The sequence below is a fragment of the Camelina sativa genome, chromosome 11 (assembly GCF_000633955.1).
Source record: "Camelina sativa cultivar DH55 chromosome 11, Cs, whole genome shotgun sequence".
Classification (NCBI taxonomy): domain Eukaryota; kingdom Viridiplantae; phylum Streptophyta; class Magnoliopsida; order Brassicales; family Brassicaceae; genus Camelina; species Camelina sativa.
The window spans coordinates 11,635,873-11,654,871 of NC_025695.1; the positions used below are offsets into that span (position 1 = coordinate 11,635,873).

An 18,999-nucleotide genomic window follows, 5' to 3' on the forward strand; every position below is an offset into this window, starting at 1 on the left:
CAGCCACCAATGCGCTTGTCATTTCCCAATCTTCTTTCACAAAAGTTAGGAAAACTTTTCCCGGTATGGGAGAGGTGTCGTTTTGATAGTCTTCGAGGTAAACTAAACCAGCAGATAATTCCTTACCTGTATGTTGAGCTTGACCCTGAAACAGTTTTACAGGAAAAGAGTTAAGTTTCCAAGACTGTTGGAACCCGGTGAAAAGACCTGAAAAAAAAAACACATTTTACGTACTATCATGGTGATGTTATTTCCAAAAGTCATGTCTACATAAAAGGTACGGTCAATGTTAGTTGCAGCGACTGTGAGCAACCACGGAGCTACATTAGACACAGTGGAAGCAGCGGGGCCTGTATTAGCAGCACCAGCTACAACCGGAATGCCCTTCATCACTGCATGGAAGGATCCAAGCGCCATATTGTCCTCTTGGTATGGGCCAGAAGGAAGGATTCCGCCGATTGAAACCGACAATACATCAACGCCATCATTTATGGCCTCATCGAATGCCTTGAGCATATGCACAACGGACGAACCCTGAAATTCTCTATCCCAAACAACTTTGTACATAGCTATACGAGCCTTTGGAGCACCGCCTCTCATGACTCCAGGTGCAAGACCACCATATGAGACATTAGGCACGAATGAAGATGCTGCAATTGAAGCGACGGTAGTCCCATGTCCACCAAGACCTCTAGGGGACAACATATATTCTTCCTCGCTGATTCGTTCCCCAGGAAACATCTCATCCCAGCCATCAGTGTAGTACTTTGCTCCTACTAATTTTTTGTTGCAATGCTTTGCTGGGTCAAAACCCTCTCCAGCTACACACTTGCCCTTCCAATGTTTCGGTATTGGTCCAAGCCCTTCATCGTTAAAAGCCGGAGACTCTGGCCATATTCCAGAGTCAAGAAAACCAATGACAACATCACTTCCCATGTTGGTCTCATGGAGAATTCCTTTGGGGAAAGTTGGAGAAAGGCCCAAATAATCATAAACTCTAGTGCTCTGCAACTGAACCATTCGATTTGGTGAGACACTGAAAACATCAGGACGGTCTGGATATGACATGAAACAAAACCAGAAAATGTGTCAGAAGCTTGTTTAAACAATTTCATCACTAGTTTCATATACTCTCAAAAACAAAACCTGAAAGTTGTTTAGCTTGTGAGTCTGTAAGCCTGGCTGAAAACCCGGAAAATCCATGGTGATAGTTGTAGATGATGGACTTTCGAGCAGCTTCCGGGCTTCATCATCATCAGTACAAAAATCAAGCAACAAAATCATTAGCTCGAAAAATCATGAGACATCATCATCAGGAAAGAGAAATCAAGAACTCTGTTTCTATATCATACATACCTTTCGAAAACCGACTCCAACATCCTCTGGTGTGATTCAGAGACTAACTCAGGATCATCGTGTTGCCTCGCACCTAAATGAACTATATATACCTACCTCAATCCGAAACAAACAAACAAACGTTTCATCCATCAATCACAAGTTGACCAAACATAAGGACGAAACAAAAAGAACAAACCTAGAGGACCATTTACACATACCTTTCTCTTCTCATTGCTGCTTTCTTGAGCAAACACGCAAAACCCACAACTGAGAATGAACAAGAATACAACAAAGAGACAAGCTTTGGACCTTCCCTTCACAATTCCCATGTTTCTTGTGGGGAAGAATCGCTTCTTTCTTTGTTGGTTTAACCCTTAAAGTCTACATTTTTCATTCTTTAATAGTCTTCTTGGAAAACTTACAGAACAGCAAAACAGACATGAATAGCTAGCAGCAGGTAGTTATTGCTCACAAAACCAAAATGTACAAATAGATTTTAAGCGAGACAAATCCAATTTTGACATAAGACAGTTTTATCAGTTTTATATATGTAGTAGTTCCTGTTAATTTGGGGCTGTTTAGCACATCTCTCTTAACAAATCTCATCTCTGTCATTTTCTTTATTAGCATTTTTAATTTCTATTTATGGGATTAGGTTATAATCACATACGATAGATTAGAAAAATCATTTTTTTTCTTTCTTAATAGATGATTTAGAAATCAAAGTCGAATGAATAGGGACTAGCAATTACACAATTAGGGTTTACAACTACGAACAATGAACACGATCGCAAATCCTATTCATCCATAGCAATTACACATTTAGGCTTTACGATATATGAAGTATGAACAATGAACAATGAACAATGAACAACATCTCAAACTAGGTTAGGTTTCGCAATTACTTCAAATCATAACAAGGAAAAGATAAGAGAGGATAGAGAGAGAAGCTTAGGTTAATGATGATCAACGAGGAAGACAATTAGCATCGATCTATTTCGTCTCCATTGCTTCTTCATCAACTCGCAGTAAATTTCTTCAATTAGAGAACAATCTCAAATCTCTCCTTTTTTTTTCTTCCCCCAACCAAATCACACTGTAAGAAGAATAAACCCCAAAATATTAAATCTTAAAGAGTTTTTTTTTTTTTTTTGCAAACTAATATTGGAGCTAAACAAAATGAGTAGAAAGATAAAAGTTTGAGAAAATGACAGCTGAACAATTGTTATTAGTTATTAACTTATTACTTTTTTCATCACAAAATTTACGACTAATATTAACTCACTTTTTAAGCCTTTTTTATGCTATTTGAAAAAATAAGTAAAGTTTATTTTGATATACTGTATGTAGTATATATTATGTCGTTACAACCATCACGGCACCATTTGAAAATTTTCATAGCATGGGAGTAAAAAAAATACAATGATAAGTTAAAAGTATTTTAAACCGATTGTGATATATTCTTTCCTCCCCAATTACAGTGGACTCGGTGAAAACATTTTAACTTTCATGAAAACAATTTACAGGAAAAAATCAGGGATGAAACGTGTCCTCAGAGAGATTGGGATCGTGACATTGCGAACTCCATCACTCCAAGTCAAACTCCCAAAGTAAAACGCAGTGTTCACTCTGTGCGAGCCTGGAGACACACTCACTGTAAACGCGGTCTTGTTGCTTCCTTTGTTAAACACCAACTTCTCTGGCGAAACCTTTACGCTGAATCCGAATGGAGCCTCGATCACAGGCGTATAAACCGAATCCACAGGTCCAACGTTGGTCACGGTTCTCGTCACTGTGACGTTTCCCTTGACGTCTGGGATTGTAATGGACGGTACGTTGACGTCAAGAATCGATGAACCTGAGCTTGGGCATTTTTTAGTGACGTTTCCGGTTAGAGCAGAAACCTTTTTGTCTGTGTAAAGAGCCTGGGAACATAAGTAATGTATGTAATCATTGATGTCCATGTCGTATACAAGACCGGGATCTGTGGCTTTCTCCGGATTCACAAGACCTCCTCCGTAATCGAATGCATCGGCTGCCTTGTAGTTACCTCCATCTACAGTTAGACGCTCGCCATGTGGATCGGTTTTCATGGCTAAAAGAACACATAAGGTATAAGAGTTTTTGTTTAAATGCAGACTTTTTAATGAGAAAAGAGTTTTGAAGAGATATTAATTACTATACCTGTTGTGACAAGAGCTGATTTTATTGCAGCAGGAGACCAATTAGGATGCGAAGTCTTGAGGAGTGCTACGATTCCTGCGATCACCGGAGTTGCCATCGATGTTCCTGAGTAAGCGAATTCACTGGTGTCTTCATCTGTTGGTATTCTAGGTGTTAGTAAGGTCACACCAGGGGCTGCTATATCCGGCTGCATTACACAGAAATATTAACTTGATTAATAAAAAAGCCAGATTTAGTGATCCACAGAATATGAGATGAAGTAAACAGAACCTTAAGAATGGCAGGTGAAAATGCACTAGGCCCTCTCGCTGATGACTTTGCAACTTTACTTGCTACACTTTCGCCAATTATTGTCTTGTATGGGCTTATCTTAATTTTCAGTGATCTGCAAGAAAACAACAATTTTGATTCTCATATGTAAGAAGATGAGATATTAATTTGACTGAGCAATGTTTGTGAAGATAGATAACCTCGTAGTATGGATGTCGAAAAATAACTCGGATCCAACTTCCAAATCCACGTAGATACAGGGAAAGTTTACGGGACATTCAAGTCTATCATCAGTCGGACTTCTCATATCAATTAGAGCGATACCACCGTTTTTTTGAATAACGTCCGGCGCCAGCGGACCACTGTTACCCGCCGAGAAGTGCAATAGAATTTTACGCTTTGTAACTTGGTCAAGATTACTATGATCATCAGTACTAATCACTTCAGTGAAGCCAATTTCTGGTCCTGTGTACAGACTCTGACCCTGAAAGACAGGCAATGAAAAGGCAACTTTAGTCTCAATCACAATTCACAATTCACAATTCACAAGCGTTGCATTGTTAAAGATTGAGAAGTTTAAAATGTACCAGAATCGTTTTATTGTTCTCGAGTGTGATCAATGTGGGGAAAGACCGGTCGAGGGTAGTCGCAGCCACAGTTAAAATCCATGGAGAAACGTTAACAACCGATGAAAAGCGGGATCCTTCGTTACCAGCTGGAGATACGACAGGAATACCTCTATTCACTGCGTGTAGTGCTGGAATTGCGATGTCGATTTCAGCGTCAAGAGATTTCAGGGCTGAGCCACCAAGAGAAACTGACAAAACATCAACACCGTCGTGAATGGCTTCGTCAAAAGCTTTCCAAACATCAGCAACTGAACACATCCCTCCTTCCACACCCCAACATGCTTTATACATAGCTATATGGGCCTTTGGAGCGCCGCCTCTCATGATTGACCCAGATGAGAGACCAGGCAAAGTCACGTTAGAAACGAAAGAACCAGCTACCGTTGAGGATACTTGAGTTCCGTGCCCAATACGATCTCGAGGAGATAGATATTCTGTAGTACTATTGATTCTTGTTTCGAGATCTGCATTAAGACCATTAATATAGTATTTAGCTCCAATAAGCTTTCTGTTGCAATCTGCAGAACTGAACTGGTCTGCAGATACGCATTTTCCTCTCCAGTGTTTTGGTATTGGGCCATATCCATAATCGTCAAAGGCACCTGATTCCGACCATATCCCTGCTCATATAATGTCAGCATTTGTTAACGCTCTGCTTAGAAAAGTTGAGATCGAAACAAATTGCTAGAGAGATTGATATAATACCAGAGTCGATAACGCCAATAATAGCACCACTGCCCATGTTGGTCTCATGTAGAAGACCTTTAGAAGAAGTTGGAGTTGAAAATTGGCCTAAGTAATCCCATGTCCGTGTCGTTTGCATCACAAGTTTTCGGTTTTCCAGAAGAAGAATGACTTCAGGATGATCTAGTAGAAATACAGACAATGATTTAGAGAAAAAAGCTTTCTGATTTTTGGAATATTAAGAACTCATGAACAAGCGAGAAATATGTAATAAAGAACAATACTTTTCAATTTTTCTGCCTCGGCTGGTTTGAGCTTGGCTGCAAAGCCAGAAAATCCATGGTGATAACTGTAGACCATTGACTTATTGGCTGCTTCTTCGCTGTAACACAAGATTCAAACCAAAAGATTAGTTCAGGTATAACCATCTCAGAAGCTAAGTTATACACCCAAAAATCTTCAATGCAACCACTCTTTTACCTTCCAAGCACCGATTTCAGTATTGCAAAATGTGACTGTTTCACCAACTTAGCATCATTATGTTTCCTTTCCCCCAAGTAAAATATATAAACCTATTATTATCAGAAAGATAATGTATACATGAGAATGAGAAATTACAACAAAAAAAAGTTCCTCATGTATCTAAAACAATTTGACTACATACCGGGAACTCGGGGACAAATGGTGGCACAGGTTTATCTGTAAGAAAATCATCGCCCTCTAGAGGAGCAGCCTCTGGAGAGAAGGCGAAAATTGATGCCTGAGGAGGATCAGCCTCGTGGGGTGTTGTTCCAGAGCTAAGCTTTCCATTTGTTATAAACACAAACCCAAATGCTATAGCAGCAAAACACAACCTAAAAGAACTATCCATTTTCAAAGTTCTCTTCATTTTCCACCGAAAGTGTGTATTCTCCCGGATTTCCCTTGTGTTTTTATAGATAGATCCCCATTGTTTTAAACTAAACTGTTAAACAAAATTTGGCTCCATAAATTAACAGAATAACCAATTAACACACATACTGATTGTATCCTGCAGTAAAGAAACGTTGTAACTACTAACAGGCAAAATGAAAATGGGTGTTATTGGCATATGACAGTTAGGCACAAGCTAAATTTAGAGTATAATTATGATAACTACGGGTACAATAGATTCAAAAATCTAAATTGAAATGTAAATATGACATATGCGTTGGAGTGGCAGACAGGAAGAGAGAGAACATCAGAACACAATTTTCTATTTTGGTGAAATGAAAATTAAATGTTGATAGATAGGAATGGCACCTAGTTAAATTAGGCCACTGGTTATGGTTGGTAGAACTTTATGATTCTATACATATATATATATCAAAAGATATTACAGAGAAGTTTTAACCAAAATAGTAAAACGCATGGTTAAAAATTGATGTTTTGGATTCACAGCTTAAAGGATACTGAACTGCTTATTTTATTGCTCAAGACAAACAAGAACAAAAAACCCTTGTGCATTACTTTACTCGGTAGTATACATTATAAGAGACTTAACCTAGGAGATCGACCAAGACATTATAAGATCAGTGATCACATTATTCTCATAACCATTTGCTTTCTTACAGCATTAAAGAAGCACAAAACATCAGACACATACGACATAATTCATAAGAATTCACACAGCTTTAGACGTAATGAAAGAGCTACTGCTCTAAAACAAGAAGTAGGAGGAACCGAGAACAGATCTGATCTTTACCCAGATGACGACCACGGAGACACTCGAGATCCATAATCTGAGAATGATCCACGTATAGATTCACCTGAAAAACAAAGACGAAGAGACAGGAAACCTGTGAGGGTAACCAGTCAAACAGAAGGTAAAATTTAAAAATAAGTAGAGAGGAGTATCAGCAAATACATTTGGACCATAACGTTTGATGAACCACTCAGCCAACTTCGCATCAGATGCTTCAAACATAGTCTTCTCTATACCCAAACGCCCTATGACTTTAGCAATTATGTCTGCTCGAAGAGAATCTGCGTATTTGCAGACATCATCTGCATCAATCATAATCGTGTCTGCCCCGGCTTCTAAACACCTTTCAGCCTTTCTGATCAAGAGATCTATGTCCTCAACAAACTCTGTGAAAACAAAGTACTTCTCTCAGTAAGCATGTAAATCTAAAAAAACTCTCAGTCTCTCACTGCTCACCCAACGAGTTTCTTACCAGTTGATCGAGGTTCCGGAACAACATAAGAGCCAAATGCTCTATTCCTACCAGGAATATCAGACTTGTTGAATTTCACAGCAAACATTGGTTTAGCTCTGAGACCACCACTCTTAATCAGACGTACATATCGTAGAAGAGTTTCTTCAGGAACCTCAAGCAAATTTGCATTCAGCTCTATAGTGTCAAACCCCAATTGCTTACACTCCTACTCCACACAAAAAAACACTAATTAGCCTCACAAAAACCTAATTCTTCTCCAATACTAAACACGTCATCTTTGAAAAACACCTTTACCTCCACATAGTCTTTGAAAGCTGAAGGACCACCACTCCGAAGCATATGTTCAGCCCAATCCCCAGTACTAACATACACACCGTGTTCATGAGCCGTTTCAATAGCTTGTTTGATGAATGATTTTGGAATTAAACTGTTGGATCCTCCCGAGAACTTTAATCCATCAACAAATTGTCCCATCGATTCAAATATTTCCTAAATCAACACGATTAACTAACCGTAAAAGTCTAATCAAGTCAAATCGTTAAATCATGACCGGAATAATTAAAACGGTAAGGTACCTGAAGAAGGTTCTGGCTGAGAACGGAGTAACGAGGACCTCGAATCTCCGTTACACCGTAACGGCGAGGCTTCTCCGGACGATCTTCGTTCTCCTCAAAACTCTTCCATCTGTAGTACGCCGCCATTTTTCTCAGTTCACCTCTTCTTCTTCTTCTTCTTCTTCCTGAGAATTCGAACTCTGGAAGAATCGAACATTACTCGATTTTTTTTGTTTTTAAAGACACAAAATAAGTAAGTCGAAGAGTGGAGCTGCTTCTAGAGAAATTTGCCACGTCATCACCGCTTCTCCACGTCACTCTTTTTAACGTAGCCACGTCATCAACGACACAATGAATGGAAAACGCAAATTTTGGGAAAATTGAAACTTTTGTTATATTACAGCGTTTCAAACCGCAAACGTTTCACATCTTCTTTGCTTGGCTGCTCTGTCCAAGAATACGAATATTAGAAAGGTTGTATAACATGGAAGGGGAAGAATAAAGAATACTATACAAATTAAGCAATTAGCTAAAAATAGAAAAAGTGTCCGTTGGTATTTATCTTTAATTCCACTGAAATACAGTATGATTTTGCTAATTATAATATTTAAGTTTGATTATTGCATAATTTGTCCTTCAAAATGTTGTAAAAGTTAAATGTCTCTGATGAAAAAAAGAGAGCTTTGCATGAAGGATCACAGCTAAACTTTTATTCTCTTTAACATGATCATTAGTAAAAATGCAAAGAAAAGGAGACTTATATCTTTAACTTTATTCCTATTCCATCCAACGAAGAGAGTCTCTCTCTTAAAGCTTACAGTTCTAATTGCCTATAAAAATATACAAGAACAAGTTATTACGTCAACAAATAGTCATCGCTGCTTCTTTGTTTGCTTGTAAGGACTTGTTTCATTGACAATGGCAAGGAACGTAGGGTTCTTCATCTGTATCTTGATCCTAGCCATGGATGTTTCAGCTGGAATTCTCGGCATTGAAGCCGAAATAGCTCAGAACAAGGTACATTACACATACACACACATCCACAAGTCTGACCAGAGTTGCGGATTTCACTAACTTGTTTGGTTTTGAGGTGCAGGTGAAGCATTTGAAGATGTGGATTTTCGAGTGTAGAGACCCGAGTTACACAGCCTTCAAGTATGGTTTAGCTGCGTGCATCCTTTTGGCGGTAGCCCATGTAACTGCTAACTTGCTCGGTGGGTGTCTATGTGTTGTCTCAAGACAGGACCTTGAAAAGTCCTCTGCCAATAAACAGCTCGCCGTGGCTTCTCTGATATTCTCCTGGTAAGTCAAAACACCACATAAACAGCACAAATGTGTAAATCACTTGTGAGGAAGGAGACTTGTAGAGAGCTTTGTTCATAGATCCTTTTTTGTATTTTCTCAGGATTATATTAGCGATTGCGTTCTCGATGCTGATCGTAGGGACAATGGCAAACTCAAGATCAAGAAAGAACTGTGGGATATCGCACCATCGGGTTCTGTCCATAGGAGGGGTCCTCTGTTTCATTCATGGTCTCTTCGCTGTTGCTTATTACATCTCTGCAACTGCTTCAACACGAGAACAGACGAGCGCAATCCATGCTTGAAAATTTTTCTTTCTTTAAATTTAACACAATGTTTAAATTTGACTTAAAGATATATATACCTGGTTTTCTATACTTATGTCTTTCTCAATGAATCTTCAAGCCGGATTTAGTTTTCTTGTTGACTCTGGGTGCAATGGAAGATAAGGCTGTGGTATGTATCCTTCTAGCCTCAGCTCTTCGAGAAGCAAATTTAGCAACGAATAGATATGTGAAGACTTGGGATGATTTACATCGCCAGAAACAAACAAATGAGTTATTTTGTTGATTTCGATCCAACTATAACCTGGAATTTTCTGAACTCCTTTCTCTTTCATTAAGCTCCGAACTTTAGTCACTCCACCCCATTCCTCAGCATTAGCATGTGCATTAGAAATCAAAACATAGTAACCAGAATTCCGAGGATCTAAACCCATTAACCTGCTTGAAGCAACTTTAGCAAGTTCGACATTCTTGTGAAGCCGACAGGCTCCAAGTAACGTTCCCCAAACTCCTGCATCTGGAGAAAACGCCATGCTCTTAACAGTCTCATAAGCTTCGTTTAATCGACCAGCTCGTCCAAACAGATCCACAACGCACGCGTAATGCTCCTGCTGTGGTTGGATTCCATAATCCTCAGTCATGGATCTGAAGAAGTGGACTCCTTCATCAACATCTCCAACGTGACAACATGAAGATATTATCTCAAGAAATGTGATTTCATCAGGACGAAGTCCGCCATTTTCAACCATTTCACGAAATAAACAGAGGGAATCTTGTAGCTTCCCGTGGTTCCCATATGCAGCAATGATGCTGTTCCACGACACAATGTTCCTTTCTTTCATCCTCTCAAAAACATTCATCGCAGATTTTAGATTTCCACACTTAGCATACATGTCTATCAATGTACTTTCGCTATATACATCAGAAACAATTGAATGCTTTATCATAAAACCATGAATAGCTTTCCCATAACACTCGGAAGGTAAGTTTGCACAAGCAGAAAGAGCAGCTGAAATACTAACACAATCAAAACTGATTCCCGAAACTCCCATTTGTCGGAAAATATCAATAGCCGCACTCGGATCATCACTCTGTGAGCAACGTGTGATCATGGAATTCCACGAAACAACATCCTTCTTAGAGAGTCTCCCAAATATTTCATAAGCAAGATCCATTCTTCCACACTTAGCATACATGTCGATAACAGCGGATTCAATATTGCACCTGTTATTGAAACCTTTCTTGATAATGAAACCATGGAGTTCCCTCCCGATTTTCAATGCAGCCAAACCACTAATTACCGGTAAAATAGACACCAAAGTTATCTCATTTGGACTCACTTTCACCTTGATCAGCCACCTCAACATCTCTAAGGCATCAATATACAAACCATTATGCAAATACCCAGAGATCATTGATGTGATTACTACAACGTCAACTGATTTACACTGACTGAAAATATTTTGTGCCATAGAAACACCTCTACACTTAAAATAAGCATCGATAAGAGCACTTGTTAAGAAAATATCCAGCGGTATGCCATGTCTCATAATATAGCAATGAATTTGCCTACAATACTCAAGGTTTTCGAACCTTGAAACTGATGGGAGCAAACTAGAAAATGTGATAGCATCAGGTAAGACACCTGAAGATATCATCTCACAGAAAAAAGTTAAGCTTTCTTCCATTAGTCCACTCTCAACATATCCAGATATCATGCAATTCCATGTCACCGTATCAGCACGAGACATCATCCGAAACAACTTAGATGCATCATCAAAACGACCACATTTGGAATACAAAGATAGAAGCGAGTTTTTGATAGAACCTTCAAAATCCAATCCAGAAACAACCGCCAGACCATGAAGCTGAAGTCCGAGATCAATCAATGACTTAGAGGCACACACCGATAAAACACAATCAAACGTGACAGCATTAGGACTAATCTGATCCATCCTCATTGCACTAAACCCTTTTATAACACTATCCAAAGCTCCACACTTTGCATACCCATTAAGCATCACATTCCATATAACACAATCTTTCTGACGAACTCTACCAAACAACTCACCCGCTACATCAATCTTTCCATACTCAAGATAAGCTTTGATCAAAGAACTCGCAACAAACTCATTACAATCCATCCCAAGAGAAGAAACAGTACCCCTAAGAAACTCAATCCCTTTAAAATTCTTCAAAGCAACACAAGCCTTAACGAGACAAGGAAACGTAGATACATCAGGACTAACTCCACAACACAACATCTTGAAGTAAAACGACAAAGCCTGATTCAATAAACCATTTCGAACAAAACTGCTGATAATCGAATTCCACGGTCTGATGCTACTACGTCTTATATCAAGCCTGTAGAACATTTTACCACAATCTGAAAAGCTACCACACATTCCGTACATCCCTAAGATCCTCTCATCGATATAACTATCACCGGAGACTCTGTTTACGATTAGAAAGGCGTGTACTTGCTTACCTTGCCGAAGCAGGGTTGGGTTAGAGCAAGCTTGCAAGAGTAATGTAAGTCGACGAGGGAGAGATTCTCCGACGACGAAGCGCTTAGCGACTGTGGAGATACTCATAGCCTCTTTATAAAAAGATAGAGGCAAAGAGAAATAAGAAGAAAACAATTAAAGACTAGTTGGCTTCGTCATCGAGGACTCACTGAGTCAGCGAGTTGCCGACGACGACGATGATCGGTGAAAGTAGCCGGGGAAAGGGCGCCGGGAATTAGGGCAGACGAAGAACTGTATAAACCACACGTGCAAATAAAACTTTAATATGGGCCTCGAGTCATCATTGAGGCCCAATTAAAGTTAAATCGCTGCCACATCGAACCGGTTGTTTCCGGTTAGCATAATTTCTTTTCGATTCGGTTTGTAATTGATTTTTACAAGATTACAGGTAAACGTTTAATCCAATTGAAGCTTGATTCGGTTTTGGACCTTGTACAATGTACAACACCATATGTGGAGTGGAGATCTCCAACGTACTTAACGAGAATCGATTTGAAATATAGTGTAGAAGCATTTAAATAAACCAAAGAGCTTCCATGAATAGATTTCTTTTAGGTAATGTAATGATATGGTTTGGTAAATCACCATGCAAGCAAAGTTAATGCATATTCAAGAAATTACCATTCATTCTGGTAAAAAAAACGTGAAACATAATTTCAGATTCACGAATTTGATTTGAGTCTAAAGTACTCAGGAACAAAAATCATGAGATGACAATTTACAAGAAAAATGCAGAAATTGAAATGCTTATTTAACCAATCTTGGCAAGAACTTCGTTCAAAGCAGAGACAGTCTCAGCATAGTACTTCTCAGCCTGCGGGGAACTCTTTTTCTTCGCCGCATAATCCAGCTGCCAGAGCATCAACCATAAACAAACACTCGATCAGACAAATAAGAAACATTACAGAATCTTAACAAATGAGCTTAGTTACATGGAGGAAACTTACATTGTCGATGGTATCGAAGAGCTTCTTGGTGAGTTCCTTGAGGGGCTTCTTCTCATCCTTGGGTTTGGAGGAGATGATTGTGTTAAGGTCATAACGAAGATAAGAAGCCTTGGAACGGAGATCATTCTGAACATATGGCCAAGCTTTCTTTTCGATCAATGACTTGACATTTATGATATCCTGAGCTGATTCTTTGGCTCTAGCTGCAGCTTCTGTTGGTGGCAATGGCTGTAAATAAAATCTGCTTTTCAATGCCAATGAAAAGTCTCTTGCTTGGTCTGAGTTATCTGTCCCAGCTGCTCAACATAACAATACACAATGTTGTCACCATAGAAAATTAAACAATTTCAATTAGTGTTATCTACTGTCTAATGACTCTATGTCATACTTATATACCAAACACAACTCAAATCCAGATTAAACATTATACTTCTTCTTCATTCCCACTACACATGCTTGACTATTACGAACTCTTATCAGTTCTTATACAAAAAAAAACGATTAAGCAGCCACATTGTAAACTTACAACAATGTATCTAGATAGCTTAACCTAAATTACGTTACCTAATCTCATAACAAAAATGCTAATGGTAATCTTTTTGAAAGATTAATTAGTTAAACTTACGAAGACCACCGGAAAGAGGTGGAGGAGGACCAACTTTGATCGGATTAGCATCAGCAAGGACAGCCTGAACAAACGATCCACCGGCTAAACCAGCAGCCACGATACCAATCACAGACCGTCGAGAAGTCTCCTCACTCTGCTGAGCTCTCACCACAAGTCTAGACCTTTGAGCCACAGACACTCTTCCGGTGACGTTCATCAGACGGCTCGAGCCGTTGATGGTTAAGCTTCCTTCAAGAACCGCCGGAGATGCGCCACGTAATCCACCCATCGAAGCCATTTTTTTTTTTTTAATTATCTTTTTTTCTCAAGACGACGAAAACTGAAGCGATGATGATTGGTTTACGCTTATATGGTTGGTTAGCTTCAGTCTCCGACACAGAAGCGCCTTATCTGCACTTTAGATAACTTGGATATGGTTTTAACCACTCGTACAAAGCCACGTGTATATCTTGGTTCTTTTGTCCACGTGACAAGAAGGAAACTTAAATATGTTGGGCCGAACTTTATAGGCCCAAAATGAGTCCATACTTATAATAATTTTTTTCCTTTTTATTGACAAAACAACGAAAGGAAAGAAATGAGAGAAGTAACGTTATAATAATTCCAAAAGTCCGCCACGTCTAATTTGAAATTAGTTCGAATTTCAAAACTATACAGTACAGAGGCTCCTTCAGTCTCTCTCACAAACACACAAAAATCCCCAAATTAGGAAAAAGCAAGAACCCTAGATTAGATTCTCGTCTTTTCGATTGAGAAGTTCGCGGTGAGAATCAATCGGAGACTGTTTCTAGAGGATACTGCGTCAGTAACTCGAATTTTGGGAGAAAGGAGACGAGATCTGTAAAAAAATTTTGATTCTCGGAGATGGCTTCTCGCAACCAGAATCGTCCTCCTCGTAGTCCTAACTCTGTAAGCCTTTTTTTTCTCCGTTCTTTGCTACTTAGTTTCGTTGTCATTTTTGTGTGTTCTGGGTTTGTGAAATAAAAAACCCTAGAAATTGGGTTGATTGGTTGTTTGAATCACTACTTTCGCGTTTAGGGTTTTGTTCTGTTACTTACAGATGAAAATTTTAAAGTCTTATACTCATCGGCTTTGACATTTCTTATTCTTATCGAGAAATTTAGGGTAATTCTGGGTTCTGGGATTCTATTTTTTTTTTTTTTTTTGTAGCTGGATATGGTCTCGTTACAAAATTGATGAAAAATCTGTGGATTTACTTGATTTGTATGAATTATGTTTGATGATTTGATTTCAGAAAAAGGAGGGTTTGGGTAGCATTCCATTTGACAAGCGAAGGAAAGTGGAAACGCAAGGGACTGGGAGAAGACAAGCGTTTTCTGCTGTGAACAAACAAGATATCACGACGACCAGTGATGTGGGTAGTATAGAAGAGTGTGGGAAAGTTGATTTTACTAAAGATGAAGTATTGGCATTGCTTAGTGAGAGAGCAAAAGCTGGGAAGTTTGATACAAAGGTTTGTTAACTGAGTTAAAAACTTGTTCTATGCTCTTAAACATTGTAGATGTTTCTTCTGTGGTTTCTCACTAGGTAGTTCTTTTTCTCTGTCCCTGCAGGCTAAGATTGAGCAAATGACGGATATCATAAAGAGACTGAAGGTTTGTGTTAGATGGTTCCAACAAGTTGATGAAACCCATGTCCAAGAAAAGGAAAATTTGAAGGTTTCTCTAGAATCTGCGGAACAAAAATACAACCACAAAGGTAATTTTTCTTTCTTGTGGTTCCTTTACATGAAACAAGTTGTTCACGGATTTGGTTCTAGTCCCTGACCTTAAAACTTTTATAGAGTTGGAGGCTATGACAAAAGAGGAAGAGCTACAGGCCACTATATCGAATTTGGAAGAGAATGTAGTGTCACTACATGACAAGCTTGCAAAGGAGGAGTCTAGTAAACAGGCAAGGCATCTTTTTCCTCCCTGCGAATGATGTCTCTTAATACAAATCTTTACTTGAGTTTGATTTCTTACTTTTTGGACACTAGGATGCCATTGAATGTCATAGAAGAGAAAAAGAATCTAGAGTTGCAGCTGAGAAAGTGCAGGCTTCTCTCGGAGAAGAACTTGATAAAGTTAAAGAAGAGAAATTGACTGCCAATCAGAAGGTATATATCATGTCTTCTGTTATCTTCTTTAGGTGTTTTCGTTTCTATTTTCCCGTGTTAGTTCTACAGGATCTGTTAGGTACTAAGGAAAATTAACTGTTTTATATTTATAGGTGACATCACTTGAGGATATGTACAAAAGGCTGCAAGAGTATAACACAAGTTTGCAACAATATAACACCAAACTCCAGACTGATCTTGAAACAGTTCGAGCTGCACTCACACGTGCTGAAAAAGAGAAGTCAAGCATCGTGGAGAATCTTAGTACACTAAGGGGTCACAGCAAGTCTCTGCAGGATCAATTAGCTTCAAGCAGAGTAAGTTTCATCTCTACCACCGGTCTTATAGTCCCATGCCTACTTCATTGGTCTCATTTCTCCTTAATTTGTTCCTCTTCCTTTTTTTGCATTCAAGGTTTTGCAAGATGACGCTATAAAACAAAAGGATTCATTGCTTTCGGAAGTTACTAATCTTCGGAATGAGCTCCAACAAGTAAGGGATGATCGTGATCGTCAAGTTGAACAGTCACTGAAGCTAACTGAGGAGATCGGGAAGTACCAGGAGAATGTTGGGAAATCATCGCAAGAGCTAGACAGCTTGATAGCAAAATCAGGATCGTTAGAGGTTGGTACTTTTTTTGAAGTATTGGATGTCAGTTCAAAGTTGCACTTTCTGAATTCCTGCCTCATATTTGGTTAGCTGACATAGCAATTTTACACTGCAGGAAACATGTTCGTTGCAAAAGGAGCGAATAAGTATGTTGGAGCAGCAATTGGCAATCGCCAATGAAAAGCAAAAGGTACCGGGACGATCAAGTTTACTTTGGAAGTTAAAGAAGTGCATTACCATCAGATACTCTTGATTTCAAATAGCTTCGTTGATAGATATTTGTAACTGTGAATACAGATTGCAGATGCATCAGTATCTCTTACTAGGACAGAGTTTGAGGGGCAGAAGCATCTACTATGTGAATTACATTACCGCCTTGCAGACATGGAGCATCAACTCTGTGAGGGAGAGTTATTGCGGAAGAAGCTTCATAACACTATTCTTGTAAGAAAATATTGTTTTTTGGTAGGATTATATATGTGGCTGTCTTGATATGAGCTAAGAGAAGTTCTAAATTCAGGAACTAAAAGGAAATATACGGGTCTTCTGCCGAGTGCGTCCCTTGTTACCAGATGATGGAGGACGACATGAAGCAACTGTGATAGCCTATCCTACTTCAACAGAAGCTCAAGGAAGAAGTGTTGATTTGGTCCAGAGTGGTATGACTATTGCCTGACTTGAACTAGTTTTAGCTATGGATGACTAATCCCGCATTAAATCCTTTTTTCCTGACTCGTGTTATCCACCAATTGTCATCAGGAAACAAACATCCTTTCACATTTGACAAAGTTTTTAATCACGACGCTTCCCAGGAGGAAGTATTCTTTGAAATATCTCAACTTGTACAAAGTGCATTGGATGGCTATAAGGTATGTTCTCTTCATTAATTTATGCATTATGGATATTCCTGCTATGAAAATAATTTTCTAGCTAAAGGAACTCTGATAAGATTGAAGGTATGAACGCATAGTATCTCGTTTGAAGTAATGGTTGAATATGTTGTATGTGTATCGCAGAGAGCCTTTGTAGATGTAACTCCTTTTTTCAGTGTCAAATATGAAGACAGGTGATGTTACTGATGCCTCTATCTTAAATACTTTGTGGATACAGGTTTGTATCTTTGCCTATGGTCAGACAGGTTCTGGAAAGACCTACACCATGATGGGCAGGCCTGAGAGGCCAGAACAGAAAGGACTGATCCCTCGATCACTTGAACAGATATTCCAAGCCAGTCAAGCACTCGGTGCACAAGGCTGGAAGTACAAAATGCAGGTTTACATTTCATCCCATATTGCTGATTGATTTTATTTGCATCACCTTTTCCCTAACTTAATTATGGATTTTAAACTTTCCTTTAAAATATAGGTATCGATGTTGGAGATCTATAATGAGACCATCAGGGATTTGCTCTCTTCAAATCGAACAACTTCTATGGAGTTGGTGCGAGCAGACAGTGGCACCTCAGGAAAGCAATATACAATCACCCATGACGTAAATGGACACACCCATGTCAGCGACTTGACCATATTTGATGTATCCAGCATTGGAAAGATATCCTCACTCTTACAGCAGGCTGCTCAGAGCAGGTATTGCCTTTGAACTTTATAATGATTTCTACCCTGTTTCGCTAGCCACGGATTATGAGAATATAGTAACATACTAACATTCTTGTTCTTGTATGCATACATGGTAATTGAAACTGGATTTTCTTGAATGCATAACATGCAAATAAATAAATCTCTCTCAATTAACCCAACATGTGAATTCTCTTTTTGCAGGTCAGTAGGTAAGACTCAAATGAATGAGCAATCATCTAGAAGTCACTTCGTGTTTACTATGCGGATTTCAGGTGTTAATGAGGTAATAATGTCTTTGCCATCTGGAGTTGATTCTTGCATTATAGACTTTCTTTCCTACTTTGAAATCCTTTATTTATCAACACATCTCTCCTTTTTCAGAGCACTGAACAGCAAGTACAAGGTGTTCTCAACCTAATCGATCTTGCTGGAAGCGAGAGGCTATCAAAGAGTGGGGCAACTGGAGATCGATTAAAGGAGACACAGGTTTTTTGCTACTTCAAACACAACTTTTCCAAGATATTAGCTTCAACATATCCTTACTGATCTTTGTTCTGCACTGCCACAGGCTATAAACAAAAGTTTATCAGCTTTGAGTGATGTTATCTTCGCACTGGCTAAGAAAGAAGATCATGTACCTTTCAGAAACTCGAAGCTAACCTATCTGCTCCAGGTTTGTTTTCGTTGTTTATAATAGTGTGTCTGCAGGAAGTTTTAAAATGCTGTTGTAGATTAAGTAACAATGGTCTATCTTTGAACAGCCTTGCTTAGGGGGAGATTCAAAAACCTTGATGTTCGTAAACATTTCCCCTGAACCATCTTCTGCTGGAGAGTCTCTTTGTTCTCTTCGGTTTGCTGCAAGGGTGAACGCATGTGAAATTGGCATACCTAGGAGACAAACTTCACAGAAGCTCCTTGACTCTCGCTTAAGCTATGGCTAAAAAATGTTCAAAAAATTCTGCCAATTAGTAATTCACAGCTCTTCTCTTGTGGGTTTTTGACACATCTATCTCTTGTAACCTCTCAAATCCATTACTAACATTTAGTTCGGGATCTTTATGATTGTGGAGCAGCTTGCTGTCTTAGCAACGTGGCTTTCTCCATGTTGTATGAGAAACATGATCATCTGCTATTGATTGTTTAATGTA

General features: G+C 38.9%; 6 protein-coding genes and 1 pseudogene across 7 annotated transcripts in view; 2 read left to right on the plus strand and 5 right to left on the minus strand.

Moving 5' to 3' along the window:
- LOC104727873 (subtilisin-like protease SBT3.12) overlaps window positions 1-2,488 on the minus strand; it is a 4,972-nt gene extending 2,484 nt beyond the window's left edge. The window contains exons 1-5 of one of the 2 annotated variants that reach the window (XM_019233197.1): window positions 1,557-2,487; window positions 1,357-1,448; window positions 1,147-1,244; window positions 235-1,055; window positions 8-145 (exon numbers count right to left, since the gene is read on the minus strand). In XM_019233197.1, the coding sequence (XP_019088742.1) occupies window positions 8-145; window positions 235-1,055; window positions 1,147-1,244; window positions 1,357-1,448; window positions 1,557-1,667 (1,260 nt within the window). In that variant the 5' untranslated portion in view covers window positions 1,668-2,487. Of the gene's footprint in view, window positions 1-7; window positions 146-234; window positions 1,056-1,146; window positions 1,245-1,356; window positions 1,449-1,556 lie in introns of both variants that reach the window. The other variant, XM_019233196.1, reaches the window with a different exon arrangement.
- Window positions 2,765-6,448, minus strand: LOC104722930 (subtilisin-like protease SBT3.1). Its single transcript, XM_010441191.2, has 9 exons — window positions 5,770-6,448; window positions 5,586-5,677; window positions 5,390-5,487; window positions 5,127-5,288; window positions 4,380-5,041; window positions 3,993-4,276; window positions 3,793-3,907; window positions 3,523-3,709; window positions 2,765-3,433 (listed from the first exon to the last, which is right to left on the minus strand). Exons 1-9 carry the CDS (start codon window positions 5,992-5,994, stop codon window positions 2,859-2,861), a joined length of 2,400 nt encoding a protein of 799 aa, XP_010439493.1. The 5' UTR covers window positions 5,995-6,448; the 3' UTR covers window positions 2,765-2,858.
- On the minus strand, window positions 6,534-8,081 carry LOC104722931 (annotated as a pseudogene).
- LOC104722933 lies at window positions 8,605-9,536 on the plus strand. Its single transcript, XM_010441193.2, has 3 exons — window positions 8,605-8,874; window positions 8,954-9,159; window positions 9,263-9,536. The coding sequence occupies exons 1-3, from the start codon at window positions 8,776-8,778 to the stop codon at window positions 9,462-9,464; spliced, it is 507 nt and encodes a 168-aa protein (XP_010439495.1). The 5' UTR covers window positions 8,605-8,775; the 3' UTR covers window positions 9,465-9,536.
- Window positions 9,333-12,037, minus strand: LOC104722932 (pentatricopeptide repeat-containing protein At4g21300-like). The gene is made up of 2 exons (XM_010441192.2): window positions 9,524-12,037; window positions 9,333-9,423 (listed from the first exon to the last, which is right to left on the minus strand). Exon 1 carries the CDS (start codon window positions 12,035-12,037, stop codon window positions 9,560-9,562), a length of 2,478 nt encoding a protein of 825 aa, XP_010439494.1. The 3' UTR covers window positions 9,333-9,423; window positions 9,524-9,559.
- Window positions 12,570-13,886, minus strand: LOC104722934 (oxygen-evolving enhancer protein 3-1, chloroplastic-like). The gene is made up of 3 exons (XM_010441194.1): window positions 13,544-13,886; window positions 12,919-13,214; window positions 12,570-12,821 (listed from the first exon to the last, which is right to left on the minus strand). Exons 1-3 carry the CDS (start codon window positions 13,821-13,823, stop codon window positions 12,723-12,725), a joined length of 675 nt encoding a protein of 224 aa, XP_010439496.1. The 5' UTR covers window positions 13,824-13,886; the 3' UTR covers window positions 12,570-12,722.
- On the plus strand, window positions 14,126-18,990 carry LOC104722935 (kinesin-like protein KIN-14C). The gene is made up of 17 exons (XM_010441195.1): window positions 14,126-14,455; window positions 14,802-15,020; window positions 15,121-15,265; window positions 15,351-15,460; window positions 15,546-15,665; window positions 15,779-15,982; window positions 16,080-16,289; window positions 16,390-16,464; window positions 16,572-16,718; window positions 16,795-16,933; window positions 17,034-17,143; window positions 17,385-17,546; window positions 17,640-17,860; window positions 18,053-18,134; window positions 18,233-18,337; window positions 18,420-18,524; window positions 18,613-18,990. The coding sequence occupies exons 1-17, from the start codon at window positions 14,411-14,413 to the stop codon at window positions 18,790-18,792; spliced, it is 2,379 nt and encodes a 792-aa protein (XP_010439497.1). The 5' UTR covers window positions 14,126-14,410; the 3' UTR covers window positions 18,793-18,990.

Excerpts from the sequence above, each read along its gene's own strand:
- LOC104722932 (XM_010441192.2), bottom strand. The coding sequence starts at position 12,037 with ATGAGTATCTCCACAGTCGCTAAGCGCTTCGTCGTCGGAGAATCTCTC.
- LOC104722935 (XM_010441195.1), top strand. The coding sequence starts at position 14,411 with ATGGCTTCTCGCAACCAGAATCGTCCTCCTCGTAGTCCTAACTCT. Across the intron at positions 17,861-18,052 it reads CAGCAGGCTGCTCAGAGCAG|GTCAGTAGGTAAGACTCAAA; the intron begins GTATTGCCTTTG and ends CTCTTTTTGCAG. Across the intron at positions 18,338-18,419 it reads ATCGATTAAAGGAGACACAG|GCTATAAACAAAAGTTTATC; the intron begins GTTTTTTGCTAC and ends GCACTGCCACAG.
- LOC104722933 (XM_010441193.2), top strand. The coding sequence starts at position 8,776 with ATGGCAAGGAACGTAGGGTTCTTCATCTGTATCTTGATCCTAGCCATG. Across the intron at positions 8,875-8,953 it reads CCGAAATAGCTCAGAACAAG|GTGAAGCATTTGAAGATGTG; the intron begins GTACATTACACA and ends TTTGAGGTGCAG. Across the intron at positions 9,160-9,262 it reads GCTTCTCTGATATTCTCCTG|GATTATATTAGCGATTGCGT; the intron begins GTAAGTCAAAAC and ends GTATTTTCTCAG.
- LOC104722930 (XM_010441191.2), bottom strand. The coding sequence starts at position 5,994 with ATGAAGAGAACTTTGAAAATGGATAGTTCTTTTAGGTTGTGTTTTGCT. Across the intron at positions 5,678-5,769 it reads CATTTGTCCCCGAGTTCCCG|GTTTATATATTTTACTTGGG; the intron begins GTATGTAGTCAA and ends TGATAATAATAG. Across the intron at positions 4,277-4,379 it reads AGAACAATAAAACGATTCTG|GGTCAGAGTCTGTACACAGG; the intron begins GTACATTTTAAA and ends CCTGTCTTTCAG.
- LOC104722934 (XM_010441194.1), bottom strand. The coding sequence starts at position 13,823 with ATGGCTTCGATGGGTGGATTACGTGGCGCATCTCCGGCGGTTCTTGAA. Across the intron at positions 13,215-13,543 it reads ACCTCTTTCCGGTGGTCTTC|CTGGGACAGATAACTCAGAC; the intron begins GTAAGTTTAACT and ends TATGTTGAGCAG. Across the intron at positions 12,822-12,918 it reads TCTTCGATACCATCGACAAT|CTGGATTATGCGGCGAAGAA; the intron begins GTAAGTTTCCTC and ends ATGCTCTGGCAG.